We start from the raw sequence: 22,486 nt of genomic DNA, 5'->3' as shown, positions 1-22,486 counted from the left end.
CAGTCGGTTAAGTGTCCAACTCTTGATTTCGGCTCAGGTCATGATCTCACAGTTCGTGGGATCGAGCTCTGAGTTGGGGCTTGGTATTTTCTCTCTCTCCCTTGCTCTCTGCCCCTCCTCCACTCTCTCTCTCTCTCTCTGTCAAAAATAAATAAAATAAACTTAAAAAAAAGTGAGAACCAATAAAAATAAAGTGTCAGTTCCTTAAAAACCTAGATCTGTAGTTACGGGAGTGCAAACAGAAATTTTTGATTTAACTAAGAGTCTACATAGTTATTATTTTCTTTTTCTAGTTCTATATACAAAGTCATATGTTCATTTCCAACTGCCTTTACTTCTGTCATGAAGAACAAGCACAGTCATGTATGACTGGGTGTGGGACAGGGTGGCATCTTAAACATCTGTGAACAGACCTGTTAGAATCTCATCGAGTTGGTCCACCATAAACTTGGCATCTTCTTCAGTGAAGCACATAGGTGGTTTTATTTTAAGCACATTTCTATGAGGTCCGTCGGCACTGAGAAGCACTTGCTTTTCTTTCATCCTAATTAGCGCAGGAAATATATGTGAGTGCACACAAATGGTAACTAAAATTATTTAAGAATGATGTAGGGGTGCCTGGGTGGCTCAGTTAAGCATCGACTCTTGATTTCAGCTCTGGTCATGATCTCGGGGTGGAGAGATCCAGCCCCGCATTGGGCTCCACACTGATCGCACAGAACCTGCTTGGGATTCTCTGTCTCCCTCGCTCTCTTCCCCTCCCCCGCCTGCAAAAAGGTTCCCTCCCTCTCTAGAGAGAAAAAGAAAAGAAAAGAAAAAAAGAATGATGTGAACACAGAACAGTTCAATATTCTCATGCACGTGTCTCAAACTTCCCTTATTTGGAGAGGTGGGAGGAAGTAAAGGAAGCTTTCAAATGGGGGGGGAGGGGCATCTTTCAAGCCAGGACACCAGTCAGGTGTGGGGCTGTATTTACTTGTAGATGACATGTTCAGCCTCATCTGTGGCAGGGGTCCTTTTCTGCTGGTCCTTCACCAAGTCAATTCCGATAAACAGGCCAATGCCCCTGAGGAAGGTAAAGAAAGAAAACTTGACAGATACTCTATCAGACACTGCACTGTCACAAAAGATTAACATTGTCCCCAAACCTCATTTTCATTTGAAGCTGGATATGATTCCCTGTAGGGGTAACTGTTATTGATTCTAACTAATCCAAGATACCAACCCACTGTCACAGGTCTTTCTAGTTTTTGAAACAAGTTGTTTTTCTCATCCAGCTTTTTTTTTTCTTTACTTAATTGTAAAAGAAAAGTCTTAAAGACAACCTTCTCATACTACTTAGCTTCTCAGGACATTAATGATGATAAATATGTAAAGTTTATATATATCTATGAAAAATATCAAGTTTTCTGGGATGTCATTTTATTTATTTATTTATTTATTTATTTATTTAATGTTTATTTTTGAGAGAGAGAATGAGTGGGGGAGGAGCAAAGAGAGAAGGGGTACAGAGCTCAGAAGCGGGTTCCATGTTAAGGCAGAGAGCCCAGTGTGGGGCTCGAACCCGTGAACCTTGAGATCATGATCTGAGCCGCAGTTGGATGATTAACCTACTGAGCCATCCAGGTGCCCCTCCAGGATGTCATTTTCAATAATTTTTGAAAAATTATTTAGAGTTACTTTAAGTTCCTTCTTCTCATCTTTTACAGGCTGAAATTATACCGACTTTATTTATTTATTTATTTATTTATTTATTTATTTATTGAAGTATAAAAGTCAAGAAAGGTATACACCCAAAAGTTAACAGTGGTGATATCAGGGTTCTGGATAAAGAACAAATTTTGTTTTTTATGTTTTTCAGTATTTCTAGATTAAATTTTATGTAATTTATTTTAAGTTTATAAGATAAGTTATTTTCATTTGGAAAAGTGAGTAACCATATGACAATCTCATGATAAGCACACCTGATATCTCCTATTAAAGTATGTTTAGCCTTCTGTTTATTGAGTAATTCAGTAAGATAATCCCCCACTCTTGTGGCATTTCCTTGAAGGTCTTCACTTTCAATTACATTCAGGACAGCCAAACCAATAGCAGAAGATACTGGATTTCCTCCATACTGCAGAAAAAAGATAAAAACATAATAGTTGAATTAGTGGTATTGCTTCATCTATGAGAAATTTGGCTCATACATAAGCAGATAAAGATATAATTTCAATAAGTTTTTCTCTTGTGATGCAAACTTTTTAGATTTAGGATATAGTGTGATTCTATTTATTTACGACTGAGTGAAAATTCATTCCGAATCATAGTCTCCATGCCGCATAATTGGTATGAAGGACTATCATGGAATTTATTAGTTCATCCAAACAAAAACGAGACACTGCGTTGGGAACTAAGAATTTCAGAATGTGGTTCAGTGAGGGGGATGTGGACTTCGGTCCCTGAACAGTTGTGTGAAAACAGCTACGCAATGACATTTTCTCCAAATAATTTATGTCCTCGGTTTGAATCTTATATTAGTTGTCACAAGTACTAATACACGTACTGCACAAACTATAATAATTTTTCCAAGCTTAAAGTTCATGACTTTTGGGGGTAAAACCAAGGAAATAAAATTTCCCAAAGATAGAAAATTTAGTATCTCCTGTGACAGCCATATAACATTTATAGTACTGTATCATCTAAACATTTTAGAAATGCTTGGGGAATTTAAATGTGATACAAAATAAAGGCGATCATATTATCTGTGAGTGAAACATAACCTGTAGAGTTTAGTAAGGCAACCATTTATTACAAGAACAATTAATCATTTTAGGAAGGGGAAAGATACACAAGGAAAAATACAAGAATTATGCCAGACAGAATGACAGAATGAAATATGGTTAGATCCAAGTTTGGCTAGTGTCCTGGGGTGGTTAGCTGGCAATACTGAACTTTATTCTTTACTACATTGGCAAGAAGTGTAAGAACATGCATTATTTTTCCCTCTTAGCATAAACTGGGAGGCCAAAATTTACCGTATTGAAGTATTCCATCCCAGAACTGCTGAAGGCCTCTGCAATTTCTTTGGTTGTTACAACGCATGCCATTGGGTGGCCATTGCCCATTGGTTTCCCCATTGTGACAATGTCTGGAACAAAATCTTCACCATGCATTTGGAAGCTCCAGAAATGTTTCCCAACTCGGCCAAAGCCCACCTGAACTTCATCAGCTATAAACACACCTCCTGCTCTGTGTACATATCTGAAAAGCAAAAAGGAAATCTAATGCCTTGGGATCACGGAGGGTCCCCAAACCCACCCACGAAGATATAGATTATGGAGGACTTGAAAAAATGTCGTTAACTTGAGGTTTGTAATCATTGTCAAAAACATTTCAGTGCTCAAATCCCCAAAGCATCTACGTGATGTCACTGACTTTGCAATATAATCACATTATTTCCAGACTAGACATGTTCTATATTATGGAGGTTTGTGCTGCTTGATATAAGCTCTACTGTGGCATTTTAAGTGGGAAGAGAAAGAAGTGAACCAGTAGTGTTTAGCAGGGTTAATCTTCCAATTTTACTGATTGGTAAGCATGGGCACCAGCCAGAGAGGATGCCAGGCTGGGGAATGGAGCAGGGTCCTGGAGGCCCCCTGCTGGACCACATACACCCTTTATTTGCTGGATCTTGGAAAGGTGGAGGGGCTCCGGGGAGTCCCGGTGTGGCAGGCATGCCTAAGTGGCTCTTCACCAGCTAGTCTGCAAGTACTTCAATATTTTAACCAGTATGGCCTTGTAGAACTGTCACAGAGCCTTCAGTCTGACCAAGGATGCCCAAGTCAAGTACATACTCTGCCACTTTCTGGAAGTAGCCTGCTGGAGGAATTATTTGTCCGCCACAACTCTGCATGGATTCAGCAATAAAGGCAGCAATCTACACAAGAGAAGATGGGGTCAAAGTCCATTAGGTTCCCCTTGAACCCCCTAAAAACGAGGACTTTTTATAGAGCAGGTTATTTTGGGTGGGAATGTGCCTGTGGCAGGTGTCAGACAGGCCATTTGATGACCAAGAAAAGATGTCCGTGCTGGAAATGCAAACTGATCTGAAGCATCAGTTTCGGAAATTCCACAGTACCAGTGGAACGGTGGAGAGGGCGACTTCCATTTCTCTGTTACTAATTTAAATGCAGTGTTTTCATGAGGACTGGGTGAACGAGAATGATGTTTGGATCAGTCTTTGATATGAACTTCTAAAAAATTACCCAGTTTCTAAACCCATTCCTGTGGTGCCTGTTTCCTCAGCTTGGTGAATGAGGATTGCTTGCACCCAGAATCTGCTCTAAGGAAAGGGGAGAGCGACTTGTGGCCATGCGCTTTAGTTACTGCGCCTTATTTCTAGTTCTTACCCTGACCCAGGCTTAACTCAACGGAATTAGGCAGTTCACAAAAGGAACTGCAGATGAAATGCTCTGGAGGGGAAGAAAATGGGGGGCAGAAAATAGATAACACTGAATCAAGCGGAGAGAGCATAGACATAGTATGAGATATGAAGTCAAGAGAACCAGACTACATCTTAGTAACTCTATTACCTTGGCTTACGTTCTTCCCTTTGGAACATTTCATTTACTAGCTATAACATGAAGCCACTGGACTTAGGAGATTGCTTCTCTAAAATTCCCTGACCTTGTAAGCACATCTAATATTCTGAAGCATCCATCTTCTATTTGCTCATTGCTTTCAGCATTCTTAACAGGAAAGCATCAATTCAATAGCTACTGAATGCTAATGTGCTCCAAAAGCTATGGGAACCTTTGCAGCAGGCAAAAAGACCATGTGATCTTAATAATGTAAGCATTTCCCTGGAAGAACTGTTTACCGTTTGTGTAAAGAAGAATAGGCTATGCTTGAATAAGAAAAGCCAAAAAACAAAACAAAACAAAATAAAACAAACAAACAAAAAGGAAAGCATATGAAGCTCCCCACAACAGGTAGAGCTGAGGACTAGCTGCGCAGATAGCACATCTGAAGATATGGAAAATGAACAGAATGGAAAGAAAACAGTTAAGAAATGCAAATGACTCTCCAGGCACTAAGATAAAAATATTTGAATTGGAAAAAGCAAAGACTTCCTTTTCATCAAAATGGAGGTTTTCTTTATTGCCATGTTGATGCCATAAGCCAGTTTAAACGCAAAGCACATGTCAGGGCGCCTGGGTGACTCAGTTGGTTAAGTGTCCTGTCGGACTTCGGCTCAGGTCATGATCTCGTAGTTCCTGAGTTCAAGCCCTGCGTCGGGTTCCATGCTGACAGCTGGGAGCCTGGAGCCTGCTTCAGATTCTGTGTCTCCCTCTCTCTCTGCCCCTTCCTTACTCGTGCTCTGTCTCTCTGTCTCTGTCTCTGTGGGTGTGTGTGTGTGTGTCTCTCTCTCAAAAATAAATAAACATTCAAGGCAAAGCACATAAGTAACCCCCAAATGGGCTGAGAATTGATGTTAAGCTAGTAGTAGGGTGACGACTGAGAAAATGGAAACTCTTACTCTGGGGGATTCTGGTGCTGTCTTAGAAGTCTAGGTTCAGATTGGAGAAACATCTTTTCTGCCTTGGCTAACCCGGGCTGTGCAGCTTCGGGACAGTTGAACCAGTTCAAGGGAAGCACCAAGGCGTCCTGGGCCTGGGAGCCTGCACTGGTTCTGAGGTCCCAGGACCACTGTGCCTCTTCCCCTCCCTCCATCATTTGGAAGAGTCTTTCCTAATCCTCTCCTCCCTTACCCCTTTGGACCATAGTCTGCCTCCCACTGAGAAGGGGAGAATTAAGCCATAGTGATTGCATTTCTAGAATAAATAAAAATAGATAGTTTTAGAGGCATGATTATAATAATGAACTTTAAAAAATATGAACCAAGTGAAATGTAAGCAGAGAAGAACAAAAAGGGCATTGCGCTCTAACCCTTTTCGCCTCTCCAATTCTCACAATGATTTCAATCCATCTTATAAACAATGTTAAGGTGTTTTCAAAGCTGCAAATACCAACCTTCCTTCCACTGTTATGAGCTTCTTCAATAATTTTCTTCACTTCATCTGCGTAAGCGCCGGCTGGGTCTGCATGATCTTCTCTGTATTTTCCTCTGTAAGTATCTGGAGTTGGTGCCTGAAAACAATCAAATGGTAGAGTTTCTCAAGATTCACTTCTCGGACAAATGAGCCTTAAAAAAAAGGCATTTCGGGGTGTCTGGGTGGCTCAGTCAGTGAAGCGTCCAAATCTTGATTTCGGCTCACATCATGATCTCACGGTTCACAGGTTCGAACCCTAAGTTGGGCTCTGTTTTAATGCTTCAACAATTTGATTGATTTCTTTATTGTCTTTCCTATTTATTTTACTTCATAACTCTGTATAATAATTTAGCATAGAGCAATTTAATTTTAAGACATTCATACACAGTAGATTCAACTCTGAATTTCAAGCTGGCATCAGTGACAGAAAAAGTAATTGAAGACCAAAGGCAAAAATAAAATAAAATAAAATAAAATAAAATAAAATAAAATAAAATGACAACTGTAAATACTAGCTTTCACTACAACTATACTAATTTGCTCATTGTGACACTCATCAATGGATTTTAAACCACATCCTGTCATTAACTAGCCTTTTGACTTTAGTAAGTCACATAACTGCTTTAAATCTTAGTTTCTTTTTCATAGTTTTATTTTGATGAAAAGATCGGACTGGATTATCACTAGGCATTCTTCCAGTTCTAACTTTCTGATTCTTGGATTCTAAGATACTTACCACATGCACAAATTCTTTCTTGACATCTTTGCCCTTTCGGAATTTGTATGGACTGATCTCAATTAAAGATGATAGGTGACCATGGTAAGCACTGAAAAGAAAAAGAACAGTAACCAAAATCACTTAGCAAAGGATGTTTTTGTAGTATATCAAAACCAGTATTCCTAATCATCCGGGGAGAATCTAAACCTTGGTGCCAGATTTAATTCTACAGGATCTAAGTTTTCATGGCAAGACTGGCCATTTAATTTGTCCAGTTCTCCTTATTCATGTAATAAAACACATAGTAAACCAAGTATGTGTCCTCATAGACAATTTTTTTTTCAACAGGAAAAAAACCCTTAATTTCTTAAGATGATATTAGATGTATTAAATTATATTGTCTACATGTAAAAAATTATTTTCTATAGCTTCATGAAAAACTTTGTAAGTATGTATTCTTTTTTTTATTATTAAAAAAAATTTTTTTAACATTTTTTAATTTTATTTTTGAGACAGAGAGAGACAGAGCATGAACAGGGGATGGGCAGAGAGAGGGAGACACAGAATCGGAAGAAGGCTCCAGGCTCTGGGCCATCAGCCCAAAGCCTGATGCGGGGCTCGAACTCACGGACTGCAAGATCGTGACCTGAGCCAAAGTCGGACGCTCAACCAACTGAGCCACCCAGGCGCCCCTGTAAGTATGTATTCTTTAAATGTATTTGACAGTTACATTCTAGTAAATTTTAAAAATAACTTCATATCCCAGAATGGGCTGTGTTTCTGCCTGGAATGGTTTCTGTGGGATGTCTGATTGCATAGGCTGGCCAAATACAAGTCAGGAAGAGCATGAGATCTCTTCAAGAAGAACTCAGATTGAGAGGTAGCCAAGTGGCTATGAGATTCCTTTCTCTCACTTAAAATACAGGTGGCTATAATATACCTTTTCTGTTTCTTTCCCAAAGGCATAATTAAGAGATCTGGAAAAGAAATTTTAAAAAGCCCAGGAATAGATAAAACAAAGAGAGAAGACTTCCCTTAGCATAGATTAACGCATGCTACAAAGCCATAGTAATAAAGTTAGTATGCAGAATAAGAACAAGGAGAAGACTGGGGCAGAAAAGGACCTCAGAGACACATCCACACATAAATGTAACACAGCAGTGGACACCAGGTGGGTTTCATACAAGGCAGCAGAAGAAAATGAAGAACATTTTCATGATATGGGGAGTGCAGTGGGTGTAGAGGGAGAGATATTAGCAAAACTTAGAAGACACAAATTGTACAATGAAAATTTTATCTATTTGATTTGATCAAAATTAAAGATTCCTGTTGGAGGATATCATGGACAAAGCTAAAAGACAGATGATAGGGCAGGAAAGGATATTTGAAATGTCTCAAACTAAAAGAGATTAACTCTATGGTGGTTCTTAACTCTGCCTGCATAGTAGAATCACTTGGGAAACTTAAAAATATATACTTCTGATTTTCTTTACTTGGTCTGGGGTGGGGCCCAGGCACTGGCATTTAAAGAAATTTCCTAGGTAATTTTAAGACACGGTCAAGGTTGAGATCTTTTGATCTAGACAATACAAGTAAACACAAACCAACAAGAAAAGGATGGGAACCCCAACAGAAAAATGGGCAAAGAACACGAACAAGTAATTCTCAGAAGAGAAATCACAAATGCATGTAAGTTTACGAAGAGATACTCAAACTCATCATTAGAAAGCTGCAAAGTTAAGACAACATTGATATCATTTTATAGTCACTGGACTGGCCAAAATTAGAAAAAAAATGAGAAAGCAGAATACTATTAGGTTTTGGTGGGGATAGAGGGAAATGGAAAATTTCATGCACTGTGTAGAGTGTTGCAACCATTCTGGAAACTGATCTGGTAGTATTTAATCACATTAGGACCACAGTACCCCTATGGACTAGCAATCCTGTTTCTGGGTGTTTATCCCTAAGCACTTCTTAGAAAGGTCCATAAGGGCACATGTACAAGGATGCTCATTGCAGACCTACTTGTGGTAGCTAGGAGCAACGGACAGTGACAGTGTCCATCAGTGGGGGGAACCACACCCCCACTGAGCATCTAAAATGCATTGGCTCTGAATTGAGATGTGCAATAAGTGTAAAACATACACTGGATTTAAAGATTTAAAATATGAAAAAAGAGGGGCACTTGGGTGGCTCAGTCTGTTCAGCATCTGACTTTAGTTCAGGTCTGATCTCACCATTTATGAGTTCAAGCCCCACATCAGGCTCCGTGCTGACAGCTCACAGGCTGAAGCCTGCTTTGGGTTCTCTGTCTTCCTCTCTCTCTGACCCTCCTCCATTCAAGCTCTGTGTGTCTCTCTCCCTCATAAATAAATAAATGTTAAAAAATTTTTAAGAAAAAGAGAAAAATCTCAATATATCTTACATTGATTAACTATTGGAATGATATTTGCAAATATATTGGCTACTGGAAAAATTTAAATGTCCTATGTGGCTCACATGTTTCTATCAGACCACACCGAATTAGAAAGATAGATGTACATCTAGCAATATAGTCTTGAAACAGTGCTGAGGGGAAAGTTTGAAACAGAAAAAGATCTATGACAATTTTTATAAAATTAAAACAGATTCACAAAATATAATATATAAGAACACAAAAATAAAAGATATACACTAGACACATTAGAATAGCTGCCTATAGGTGAGGGAGAATGGAAATTTAAAAAGAACCAACAAATCAACTGTGGTAGGCAGAACAATGCACCTCCCCCCCACCAGATGCCCACATTCTAGTTCTTGGAACCTAGGAATATGATACATGGCAAAGGGAACCTTGCAGATGTGAATAAATTAAGAATCTTGAGAGGGAGAGATAATCCTGGAGAGTCAATGTAATCACAGGTGTCTTTACAAGTGAAAGGAGGAGGCAGGGGTTTGGTGTTCAGAGGTTGAGGATGGAAGGGGGGGCAGGGCGGTGGAAGGGAGGGACTCCAAGCAAGGAATGCCGGCAGACTCTTGAAGCCCGGCAAGGCAAGAAAACAGAAGGAGCCTTCAGAAGGAGCACAGTTCTGTTGACACCTTGATATTGGCCCCATGAGACCCATTTTGGATTTCTGACCTATTCTCTCTGTGAGAGAATACATTTGTGTTGCTTTAACCACTAAATCTGTAGTAATCTGTTATAACAACAATAGAAAATGAATATGCCACTCAGCACATAAAACAAGAGAAGCCTGTATAAGGGCAAGAAATGAAGAAGAAGTTCAATTTAAGCTTCTGCGTCTGATATTAGTGGAGAGGTAGAAAAAAAATTAAAAGAAAAAATCTTAATAAGGAATGGAGGTTGTCAGCTTTCTTGTTTAAATGTAAAAATTCATGTTTAGAAGGTGAGATTAAATGACTGTTAATAGTCACAAACTAAGGAGAAAGTACTATCTTTTACTTGGTTTCTAAAATAAGAAATTTGTCCTAAATTGTTGGGGTCCCTGGGTGGCTCAGTTGGTTAAGCATCTGGCTTCGGCTCAGGTCATGATCTCAAGGTTCGTGAGTTAGAGCCCAGTGCTGAACTCTGCACTGACAGCTTGGAGCCTGAAGCCAGCTTGGGTTTCTGTGTCTCCCTCTCTCTCTGCCCCTCCCTAGCTTGTGCTTTCTTTCTCTCTCAAAAATAAATAAATAACATTAATTTTTTTAATTTTCCCTAAATCATTATCTTTTAAATTAATTACAGTGGATAACCACAATAATGATGAGAATATATAGAGTTTTAAGACATCAGTTATGTTTTTATTTTGAGAACAATTGAGTTATGCAGTGTGGTGGCTCAACAAACAGTTAATGTGTAAAAAGCAAGCCCTGATTCATGCAAAGCCCATTAGCCATGACCACAGCACAGCATCCAAGAGATCCTCCCCCGTTTGCAGGAACTTCAACAGAATTAGGTATTCTCCAGGCCTAAGCTGGCCTTGATACCTTAATACAGAATAAAAATCATTGTGCCACCCTCCTCCACATGGGCTTGTGGTATTTGGTATGGACAGGACCAATACGATTTTGTGTCTGAAGGAGCTTCTTGCTTAGAAGTCTTGCATCCAAAACTTACTGGTCAAGAGTGATCACATCTTGGTGGCCTCTGAACTGCCGAGCCAAGCGTAAGGCTAAGTCATTGGCTTCAGATCTAAGATAACACAGAGACAGGGATCAACATGACATAAGCTTAAAAAAAAAAGTTTCAAAATGTTAATTACCAAAGTTGTAAGATCCCAGTTATTCAGAAATGGATGGAGAAGTAAGTTGCAGTCCTCTCTTTCCTCTTCAGTCTTGCTCACCCAGCAAATCTCACTTCATCCTAATACAAGTTCCCCAGAGGTCTTCAATAAGGAATGAGACACACAGAAGAAACCCAATTCAAAGGATATGCTGCTCAGTTCAAATTTCAGCCTAGTTCAGCCACATTAGTAGGTGGCGGACTTGGAGGATGCCAGGAAGCCCGCGTTAAGCCTCATCTCGGAGGAATGGCAGTGCGACAGCCCCTTAATTGGACCACAAAACTAAGTTCTACTGACCCAATATTTGATCAGCTCCTCGTTGATAAAATGAAGATCATAATTTTTCTTTCTGGTTTTGGCAGTCTAAATATACTACTCAGACACAGAGGAAGAAAATAATCATTTGTGGGATGTTTGCTCTCTGCCAGACATCATATGGAGTGTTTTGGTTGCATTTATTCTCAGAACTCCTCTGTATGGCGGGGGCTGCTGTCTCCTTTGTATGGATGAAGCAATGCCTCAGAGAGGTTAAGGAGCTCTCTGAGCTCTCACAGCTAATAAGCTCTCACAGCTAATAAGAGGTAGGGCCAGCATTCAGACCGTTTAACTTCAGGATTATGCTTTGTACCATCCCAGGCTCTGCTGCCTCCAGTCTCTGGTGACAGTGCTCTTGGAAGCAATCCCCTTTTGACAGTGTAGGATTCTTTAGAAGTGAAAGGCAAATATTATGGTATTTAATTCATTGAAGGCAAAGAAATGCTTTATAACAACAAATTGGATCCTAAAATTTCTTCATTCTTTACAAAGAAAAAGGAATGATCTTCTGCCTACAAAATTGGTTTTAAAATCTCATTGAAAAGAGAAATGTGAATCACAATATCATATGATCAAACAGTTACAGAATTTCTAATAGTTTTAATCATATATACATACACATAATTTTTAAAATATGAGTTTAATGCTGTATGTACAGGTCTCCTCCCAATATAATATTGCATTGTAAGCTTTTCACATGTCACTATAAATGTATTTTCAAACACATATTTTTAACGTCTGCAGAATATTCCATAGAATGGATACAGAATAACTTGAATTTACGGAACTTAAAAGTTGGAACATATCTATTCTTTTGAATTTAGTCCTTCCTTTTTTTGTATTTGTGTTAGGGAAATGTTTAATTGCCTAAGAAAACAAGTCAGTCAAAAGTCTTACAGGGGCGCCTGGGTGGCTCAGTCAGTTAAGCGTCCGACGTTAGCTCAGGTTATGATCTCACGGTTCGTGAGTTTGAGCCCCACGTCGAGCTCTATGCTGACAGTTCAGAGCCTGGAGCCTGCTTCAGATTCTGTGTCTCCCTCTCTCTCTGCCCTTCCCCTGCTCACCCTCTATTTCTCTCTCAAAAAATAAACATTAAAAAGAATTTAACAAAAGTCTTACAAAAGTTATATCCGTTTAGTAGAATTCCTTCTTTGCTGAAATCCATTATTCGTGCTTCAAAAAAACTGTCCAGGCCCTATTGATTTTTAAAAAAAAATTTTAAATGTTTATTTACTTTTGAGAGAGAGAGAGACAGAGTATGAGTTGGGGAGGGCAGAGAGGGAGACACAGAATCTGAATCAGGCTCCAGGCTCTGAACTGTTTATACAGAGCCCAACATGAGCTGAAGTTGGATGCTTGACTGACTGGGCCACCCAGGTGCTCCTTTATTTAAAAAAATTTTTTTTAATGTTTTATTTATTTATTTTGAGAGAGACAGGGTGAGCAGGGGAGGGGCAGAGAGAGAGAGAGAGAGAATCCCATGCAGGCTCCGCAGGATGTGGGTCTCCAACTCACCAGAACATGAGGTCATGACTGAGCGGAAATCAAGCATCCGAGGCTTAAGAGGCTGAACGACCCAGGCAGGGGGTCCCTATCGATTTTTTTTAGCTGCTTCCTCTAGTGTCTGAGGAGGTGAGTGTCATACGACTGGTTAGGTTTTGTCACGTGAGAACCAGCTTGGATATTTTTGCCAGGGTTACAACCCAGATGTCTCTCCTTTAGGGATACTAAAGCATTCTAGATATGCTTTCCTTACCTTTCACCAAGGGAAGCCCTGGTAATAAAAAGTTGAGTGACATGCACATGTTAATCATCAGTGGCTGTGCCAAAAACCCCGGAGCATGCCGTCCACAAGCTCATGGAGCAAAAGCAGAAGAAAACCAAACCATCAGGGCCCCCGTGTGTGTTCAGTTAATAAGTGGCAAGAATCTCAGAAAAACTTTTTAGACGTCTGCGCTCCACCACAAATCAAAAAGAAAGATAAGTGTGAGAGAGTAAACAAAGAGATGAGCGGGAATGGGGGTGGGTGGGAAACTTCGAAACATACCCTGAGTTTGTAAAATAGCAAACAGAGAGCGTCTCCGGCAGGGTTGCTGAAAGGCGCCTGGCATACTCAACAATATTGTCATGAAGGAATCGAGAATTTGTGTTTAGCAGTTCCATCTGTTTCAGGGCAGCCGTGACCACTTCCGGGTGACAGTGTCCCACTAGAATTTAGAAGACAAAGCAAACAAACAAACAAAGAAATTACAATTTGAAATTCCTGGGCAGTGAGGGGGATTCTGAAGCAAGAAAAAGAAAAAGAAAAAGTTGAGCTTCCTTTTCTCCCACGTTGCTCCGTAACTTTTCCTGGCAGGGACGACTGACCCCATTCAGCCAAGGAGCTGCAGCCGCTGCAATTCCTGGGACACATATCAGTGGTGCTCTGTCTGCCTTACTCCACAAACGTATCCTTCACGGCACAACAAAGACAGGACATGTACCGTGCGCCACGTTGTTGATGCAGTCCAGGTACTGTTCACCTCTCTCGTCAAACATGTACTGCCCCTGGGCTCGCACTATTTTGATGGGATCCGCAGCAAAGAACACTTTGCATGAGGGCCTAGAGATAATGAAAGGAAACACGTTGGTCTGGAAGGACTGCTCAGTGTTTTTCCTTTTCAATGAAGGTCATGATCAGTGGAAAATTACAGTTACATAAAGGAAAGGGAAACACAACCTGGGTGACATACATTTTAAAAAAATTTTTTCATATTAGCCTGGAACCGTTCACCTTAATCCCCCATTCGTGACCCTGCTCATATATTTCATGTATTTGTGATATGAAATTTGCCATGATTTGACAACTCGGTTTAGAGGCACATGGATCAACTCTGACAGCTCTAATTACACCAACCAATAACTAATTTTCCTTTGGGAAGTTTTGTTCTACCAGAAAAAAAAAAACAAAAAAACAAAAAACTTTTTTTTTTTGAGGTTGACTATGTTCAGGAACTGATAAATATTACAAATATTTAATCCTCCCGACAATCATATGAAATAGGGTTATTATCATTCTCATTTTTATAGGTGAGGAAACTGAGGCTCAGAAAAATCAAGACACTTGTTCAAGATTACACAGCCAACAAGTGAAAAAAAACCCTGAATTTGATAGTAGACTGTTCTAATACCATAGCCAAGTCAGTATCTGCTTGTTTTCTCCCTCTCCCTTTCTGATCTAATTGATAAGAAATGAATAGCACTAAAAGCTAAATATAAATAAATTGGTATTAAATACTATAAAAGAGATTTTATAGGAGACCATTCCCATGTCTTTTGAGTGGTACTTGTCCTGTATCAAATGGATTTTCCATTCTTAAATAATGAAATCCAATTATTCTTCTAATCCCTTCATCTATTATTTTGAGCATAATAAAAAGTCATCCATATTTTGGGTTGCTTGGATGAATGTCTGGAATATAAATTTTAGAATGCCTGGAGTATAAATTTTAGTAACATAGAAACATCACAAAAGTTTGCGATGTTCTACATATCCATATGGATATGTAGAAAGTAAAATAGAATATATTATTTTTATTTTGGTGATTTTGTATGCACAAAAAAGTGCCACATGCATTGGAGGTATTTTGGAAGGTAATGAAATGCTTACATATTAAATTGAAAGTGTTTTACTTATTGCGTATAAGTAAAGTAAAATACTTTAGAAAGTATTTTAATTATTATATATAGGTAATCTTAATTTAAAATTGCCTCAGATTAAGCATCGTCAGTTAAAAGGAAACTAATATTTAATGAGAATTTCTTATTAGCTCAAACCCAACTGTTAGTTTATACTCCGCATTAAAAACCAAAGGAAACCTTTGTCATGAGTGTGGGCTAGTAACTGCAGACTTCATCCTCCCTTGCTAACGGTACTTTACACGTTGCACTCAGACTTCAGGTAAAATTCTTCAGGGCTGTCCATGGTAATATTCCTCCTTTCCCAAAATTTCTTCTGCTCACACTAGAAACCATTGGCTTTTCCCTGGAATCTAATTATATAGGATTGAAAACTAACAGAAAAAGACAAGGGGGTGATTGAGTAATGAGGGAGGAATGGGACCATTTTGGCTTCCGCTATGCCGGGTTGAGAGAGTTCCTTCCAAGCAATCTCCCAACAGGCCATCTAGAAACGTCTGGGTTGAGACCAGGAGACCAGTAGGAGCAACCGCCTAGCATTTCTCAGAAGCAGATACTAGTTCTTTTCTTTCTTGCGTCCCTAGTCCTCTCTCAAGTTTACCCATGACAGTGCTTGTTAATTACATGTGAGTATTGCAGGCCTTTGATTTTACAGTGGCCACAATCATCATCTATATTTACATGTGCCTTTTTAGAAACCAGATCATGCTTATTAATCTCACTTGCTCACTCCTGTGAAGCAGAATGTTATTCCTACTCCCACAGAAGAGGAAATTAAAGTAATCTGACAGAGGTCACACAGGTAACATGACACCCTACTAGGACCAGAGCCCAGGTCTGACCTAACATTCAGTGCTGTACGCTTACCGGTATTTTACCGAGTCGTTTATAACACGCGCAAAACAAAAGGAGACTGGAAAGAACATTGCATTTTTTCATTGTAATGAGGGCACAGCTTATTTTACCCTTAAAGTGTCTTTTAAGGTTTTCTTCTGGCTGGATTAACCCTTTATCTCCTAACCACGCAAGCAAGAAGAAAAAGTTCACTTTAAACAAAAGTTGTCAGAATTAGTTTGTTTTCATAGCCACTGTCGAAAATATTTTTGAGGGGCGCCTGGGTGGCTCAGTCGGTTAAACACCCGACTTCTGCTCAGGCTCAGGTCATGATCTTCGGGTTGGTGAGTCTGAGCCCGGAGAATGGGCTATGCGCTGACAGGTTAGAGCTTGGAGCCCTCTTGGGATTCTGTCTGTCTCTCTCTGTTCCTCCCCAGCTCAAACTCTCTCTCTCTCTCTCTCTCTCTCTCTGAAAAATAAATAAAGATTTAAAAAAAAATTTTAAAAATATCTTTGAGTTCACAGTTTTGAGAGCTTTCGGGTTGTGGGATTTGGCGCAGGGCTACCCATCTCCGTCTCAGCCCCCATCCCTGGAATAGTTCCCCTCCTAGATCTATTAACCCTCGTGGGACAACTCTCGCAGCCGCCGGCAGCTCCCAGGCAGCGGCGGGGGGCAGAGCGCCCGGACTGCGCGGGAGCAGGCTGGCGGCGTTCCCTCCCGGCGGAGGCGCGGCGGGCACCGGGAGCTGGCGCGGCGGGCGGGCTGCGGCGCGAGTGCGCAGGTGCGGCTGCCGGGCGGCGGCGTCTCGCGCTCGGCGGGCCACCGCCCCGGGGGGCCTCGGCGCGCCGCGTTCTTGCTCGCCCGCTACCTGCCCCGCTTCGGCTCCCCGCCCCTGGCGCTAGTTACCGAGCCCTCACCCGATGTGCTTCCTCCTCAGCGCCAGGGTGTCCTGCTTGCTGTACAGCTCGCACATGGTGGCGCGGCAGCCGGGCGCTCCTCGGCTCTCCCTCTCGCCTGCGAGCGCCTGCCTCGCGAGGCTGCCCCAGCGGCGGGCCTTTCCCGCCGCGGTCCCTCGTGGGGTCCCCTCGCCCGGGGCGTCTGGAGTCACTGGTGGCATCAACTAGCTGGGGTCATCTCCCTTTTAAGTCTTGCCCTGCCTTTGCCCTTCGCCAAGCCCCACCCTCCTGTTCCCCCTCCTCCGCCCGGGTGCCCGCTTTGGCGAGTCACCGGACTAGCCACTCATTCGCCACCACCCGTGCCCCTCAACTAACTGACTCCGGCTCCTGCCTTGCGGTTCCCACTACCCCTCCCGATCGTTGCTGCTTCTTTGGACTCGCCTTTGATTTCCCGAACTCGACCTTGCCTTTGCCTTTCTTCCTCTTCTGCACGCTAATTCCCTCCTTCCCACTTTCTTTCTTGTTTCTTTTTGGTGTATCCCATTGTGTTCTTGTAAACGTTCAAAGATAGGCGCTCTCTGGAGATCAGATCCTACCACTGTAGGGTCTCACAGTGAGCGTATTCCAATACCAAAACCTATCATAACTAAAGTAACGTCACATGCCCTAAGGATCAGTGACAGGGACACAGCCCGATACTTGTTGGGAATGATAACTCAGTGTTTCAAAGATCTACTCTAACAGTAATTACACTTCTAATTTCTCTCCTACTATACAGATTATGAAACATATTCACGTGATTTACCTGGTTCAGTCCTCCAAACAAACCCCGAGAAATGATGAGGAGAGTTGTTATGCCATTAACATAAGACGAAAGAGATTATTCCCTGTCGCATGATTACATGTCTATCTGGTGGTGCATTTGGAATTCATTCCTAAATTTCTTGACTTCCTTTGGGATGATCTTCACACACTGATCAAGTTGGAAGTTCAATATCTGGACAAAGTTAATGCTGATTAACTATAACATTAAGTCATAAGTTATCTTAAGACCTACAGATCATCTGATTTAACTTCCCTGTTCTGTCGATAAGAACAACGAGGCACAGAAAAGGTCTTATTCAAGGTCATGCAACTATTAGCCATAGAGTTTAAACTAGAGCATTTCCTTCTTTCTGTGTTTTGAAAGGCAGCAAAGAAAGCTTAATTTACCTATAGCAACGCACTTGAAGAATGTTTGCAGATGATCTTTTTCTTGAATGAAGTTATTAATTTACATTACGGCACAGAGGGAGTATTATTGCATTGCCTAAGATAGGCTGAGAAATAGGGTCCTATGACCAACAGCGTGGTAAGAATTGTAGGTGTTATAAATGAAGGGCAGAAGGCACTTACGGATCTCCCAAGAAATCCTAATCATGTAATCTTGGCCCAGCCCCATACTTGAAAGATGATGCCAAATGTACATTTATTCTCAAAACACCTAGCTAGACCTGGCGAAGTCACAGATAGTCACTCTTTTTCTATAAACCTCCATGGTTTCTTGTTTTGCCCAGTGCTTTAAAATATGTTCTGTAAATAACGATGGACCAAGAGTCTTAGGGTCTAGATCTGGTTCTTTCATAAACTAGTTAGGCTTCTTGACCTTTTGGAGGCCAAATTTCTTTGTAGTAAAAAAAAAAATCTCCTTTTGACTCAAAGCATTGTAAAGAGGGCTTAAAAGAGATCATGACTGTAGAATGTGTGGTAAGATTGTTGTTAAGATCTCAATGTTCCTACCTTTTTTTTTTCTTTAATACCTGACCTCTCAGCAGATTTATCACTCCTTTCTCCTTGAATCACTCACTCTTATAAATTGTTGGCACCGCCACACTTTCCTGATTTTCCTCTTCTCTCGCTTAACATGTAAATGTTCTTACCTCTGGGAATGAGGTCCTGGGCCCTTTCTTTGCTCTGTGCTCTTCCCCAAGATAATCCACCACAATGCCTTTGGGTTTACCCATCAAGGTGCCTGATTCACATCTCCACCCAGTTCTTTTTTCTTCTTGGTCCCACACTTTCATATCTACTTCTTTTCTTGACTTCTCTACTGAGAGGCCTCGGATATACCTCAGACAGAATCAGTCCAAAGTAGAAGCTTTGATCCCCACCCCCAAAACTACTGCCTCGAATAAGTCCCCAACATCAGACATTCATTCACTCGTCCGCAATATATCAAATACTCACTGGGTGCCACTGAATGTTTCAGTTGCAGGAGATAAAGAGGAACTAGACTGAATGGACTTACCCTCGGTGGCTCATACTAGATGTGCACTGTCTAGAACATAGCCACTAACCACAGGTGAGTTTTAGGGACCCACGATGTGGCTAGTCTGAATTGAGATGTGCTGTCGACATAAAATACATACAAATGTATTGCAAAACACCTGTGAGATTTTTCATTAATTTTTATATGGATTGCTTGCTGAAATAATATTCTAGATAGATTGAATTAAGTGAAATATGTCATTAAAATTAATTTCACCTTTTTTTTTAATGTGGCTGCTAGTAAACTTAAAATTACATATGTGGCTTCCATTACTTTTCTGTTGGACAGGATTATTCTAGACACAGAATAAACACATAAATAAAATAACGCAAGAATGGCTTAAGTTGCTTTCATTGTGGTAAGAGCCTTGAAGGGAGTAAACTAAGGGAAATGATCTAAACGAGAAAACTGGGAGTCCTGGATCATCCCTCTCTTTTTCTCAGCCCCATCCCCACGTCAAATTATTTTTGAGCCCTGTTGACTCCACCTCAAAGTATATTCTAAATCTCTCTGCTATCACCCTTTCTACTACCACCGCATGTAAGCCTTCTGCGTCTCCGCCAGGACCTATGCAGAAGCACTCGGGAGCTCATTTCCTTGCTTCCCCTTCCCACCCTGTGCGGCACGATCCTGTCCTTTCCCTTTTTAAAACCCAGCAGTGACTTCCAGTTTTCCTCTCCAGGCTCATTTTTGATTCTCACCCCCTAGCACGCATCCACCCCACTGGGGTTTCTTGCCCGTAATGACTTCAAAGACTATATTTGCTTCAGTTTCAGTTTGAATGTCACGGACAGCCCTGGAGAGGTCGTTCTTGACTACCTTGCTTTAAATAGTTCTCAATTAATTAAAAACAGGAATCCCTGCCCTGTTCCTGTCTTAATCTCCTCTTTGTTTGGTCTCTCTCTGTCTCGTTCATCAGTGTAACTCAGCACAACCCAGCACTTACCATATGGTAGACAGATAAATATTTGTGGACTGACTGACTGACTGAAACAGAAAAGACATGTGAAGACTCAATACCTTGTTTCGAAGGTGAAGTTCTTAGGACGCCATAGAGCCTTTGAAACCTTATTCCCTCTATTTGCATACTGACTGCCAATACATTTTAGCCATTTCTTTAGGAGAGAGATGCTTAGATTCATATCTTTTAATTATCTTTTATAGGAAAACAGGTTGCTGCTCCAAAAACATCATTTCCCCATTGTTTAACTTATTTCACAATGTGGAATATATAATATTAACTAATACCAAGAACAGTCTTTAAATAAAGAACAGACACGTCGTAGCACCAAAATAAAGATGGATACAGGTCAACAGTTCACCTTCTGCAATGTTTTGTCAAAAAACAAATTCCAAGGTGTGTTTTGGTGTATTTTCCCGTGTACTGCTGTATCGCATGATTATTTGGTAAGAGTGGGTGCCGGTGCGTCTTTCCTCCCAGAAGCAGACGTTTGCTCAGTTGTGGTCCTGATCCTATTGATTAGGTCACCCCATTGAGTGAGTTCTGACCTGAAGGTCATAGATTACTCAACAGCCTACACTTGGCCAAACAAACTGTACTTGTGCGTGCCAGAAATGAGAAGGCACAGTGCGCACCAACTTGGGACAATAAGAATTCCGCTCCATATTCCGATGAGAAGAGTCTGAATGGCAGGTTTTAATTTTCTTGTCAGTGACAAACATGCAAAGATGAGTGAACTCTGTGTTCCCAACCACAGAGGCTCTCCAGCTTATTCTACGATACTCAAGATGGAATGTGAGCATTTGACTGGTTCCTCACTCTCTCCTGTTACCCTGCCCTGCCCTCCTCCTGCCCTTTGTGGACACTTGCCTTTTCTGAAATCATACATCATCTGGGCCAAATGCTGGGTATGATGCTTTTCGGACATGACACATGATATCCAAGGAGGGTCTCCTTTGCCCCTGACACTCGTTGCATGAGAGTGCAGGTCAAATGTCTTAACTTCACTGAGGAGTCCACACTGATGTCAGCATGTGTGTATAATTGCACACACAGCCCCTAGTTCACATCAGAAAGAACCCGATAGGCCCTCCCACACCTGGGACTTCAAACGTTAATGGAGCCATTCGACCACTCGGGAGATGTGTGTGTGTTCCTACTGTATACACCTATCCTCTCTGCCCCAAACTAAGTCCACAAGAATCTTCCAGACTTGTGTTTGTGTGTGGCAGGGGGAGTCTTCTGAGGGGTGTGTGTGGTGGTGGAGAAAGGTTATATTTTAACCTAGGTTGGTGGGCGCGGGGGGGGGGGTGGGCAGCGCCTGGGTGGTGCCTGGGTGGCTCAGTTGGTTAAGCATCCAACTTCGGCTCAGGTCATGATCTCACACCTTGTGAGTTTGAGCCCTGCATTGGGCTCTGTGCTGAGAGCTCAGAGCCTGGAGCCTGCTTTGGATTCTGTTTCCCTCTCCCTCTGCCCCTCCCCAGCTTGTGCTCTGTCTCTTTCTCTCAAAAATAAATAAACGTTACAAAAATAAAAAAAAAATACCCTAGGCTTATCTTACTCTTCCTGGAACTGTAGTCAGCCTGGAAACCACATAAGCACTCAAGAGGTCGACTAGTGGAACTTGCAATTCGTGATGCTCCAGATGCAGACAAGGATCAAGAATAAGGCTCCAGTTCATTTCTCATGAGTTTGTTTCTAGTGTTGAAGGGGTCTAGCATAAGCCACTGTGGCATAAAACTTACTTTGAGCTGTAGGCATTACAATAGAGGTAGGAAGGGGCTTTTATCTTGAACTCCCTTTGTCCGTCCAACAGCAGAGCCCCCCAGAAGAACTCAAATGTCATCTTCAGCTTCACAACCAGGAAAGAATGATTCTTATCCCCTGCACACGAGACCACCTGACCAGACACGGTCACAAAACCACCACACATGCCATGTGTTCTCCTAAGGGCCCGTTTAGCTTTCCTAAATGACATTTGTTTTCCCATAAGTATTCATTCTCCCTTCCCTTTCCTGCGTTAAGATGGTTTATCAGCTCCAGATTCTAACTGCCCTTTTGAGTCACATTTTCCTGTGTGCTTCCCCATAAATGAATAGAAATTTGTCTTAGGCGAGCCGATAGGGAGGATAACTGGACAGACTGCGATCAGGCTCCTTCTTACTCCAACTGGATAATGTGCAACTATGCCAGTATGAAAAAAGTTTTCCGAGGACATAATCCTTGTGAGGTCTCAATATTTTCCTCTAAGGAGCTGGCAGAGGTTGGGGACAAGTGATAAAGTCCCAAGTTCAACTGCTTGTGGGCTGGGGACGTGCACTGTTCTGCGGGACGTTTACAGAATGTAGAACTAGACCAACATTCCATTCCATTGCTCTCGGTCCCAGAAGGCTCTAGAAGCTTCTGCAGTCAAAGAGCTTCTTCCCTCTCTTGACAGCTGTATGTCTATCAGTGCACACACACAAAAAAACC

At 41.4% G+C, this 22,486-nt stretch overlaps 1 protein-coding gene across 6 annotated transcripts in view; it reads right to left on the bottom strand.

Moving 5' to 3' along the window:
• The window catches only part of ETNPPL (ethanolamine-phosphate phospho-lyase), a 44,984-nt gene extending 27,978 nt beyond the window's left edge, over positions 1-17,006 (bottom strand). For 3 of the 6 annotated variants that reach the window (XM_027062096.2, XM_053217075.1, XM_027062071.2), the window contains exons 1-11: positions 16,767-17,004; positions 13,820-13,938; positions 13,384-13,543; positions 10,856-10,930; positions 6,775-6,865; positions 6,019-6,135; positions 3,840-3,922; positions 3,021-3,246; positions 1,965-2,119; positions 977-1,066; positions 414-544 (exon numbers count right to left, since the gene is read on the bottom strand). In XM_027062096.2, the coding sequence (XP_026917897.2) occupies positions 414-544; positions 977-1,066; positions 1,965-2,119; positions 3,021-3,246; positions 3,840-3,922; positions 6,019-6,135; positions 6,775-6,865; positions 10,856-10,930; positions 13,384-13,543; positions 13,820-13,938; positions 16,767-16,966 (1,447 nt within the window). In that variant the 5' untranslated portion in view covers positions 16,967-17,004. Of the gene's footprint in view, positions 1-413; positions 545-976; positions 1,067-1,964; positions 2,120-3,020; positions 3,247-3,839; positions 3,923-6,018; positions 6,136-6,774; positions 6,866-10,855; positions 10,931-13,383; positions 13,544-13,819; positions 13,939-16,766 lie in introns of all 6 variants that reach the window. The other 3 variants (XM_027062078.2, XM_027062084.2, XM_053217074.1) reach the window with 2 other exon arrangements.
• Positions 17,007-22,486: the final 5,480 nt, after the last annotated feature.

The sequence above is a fragment of the Acinonyx jubatus genome, chromosome B1 (genome assembly GCF_027475565.1).
Source record: "Acinonyx jubatus isolate Ajub_Pintada_27869175 chromosome B1, VMU_Ajub_asm_v1.0, whole genome shotgun sequence".
Taxonomy (NCBI): Eukaryota; Metazoa; Chordata; class Mammalia; order Carnivora; family Felidae; genus Acinonyx; species Acinonyx jubatus.
Note: the sequence above shows the minus strand (reverse complement) of the source record. Positions and strands in the feature narration are given on the sequence as shown.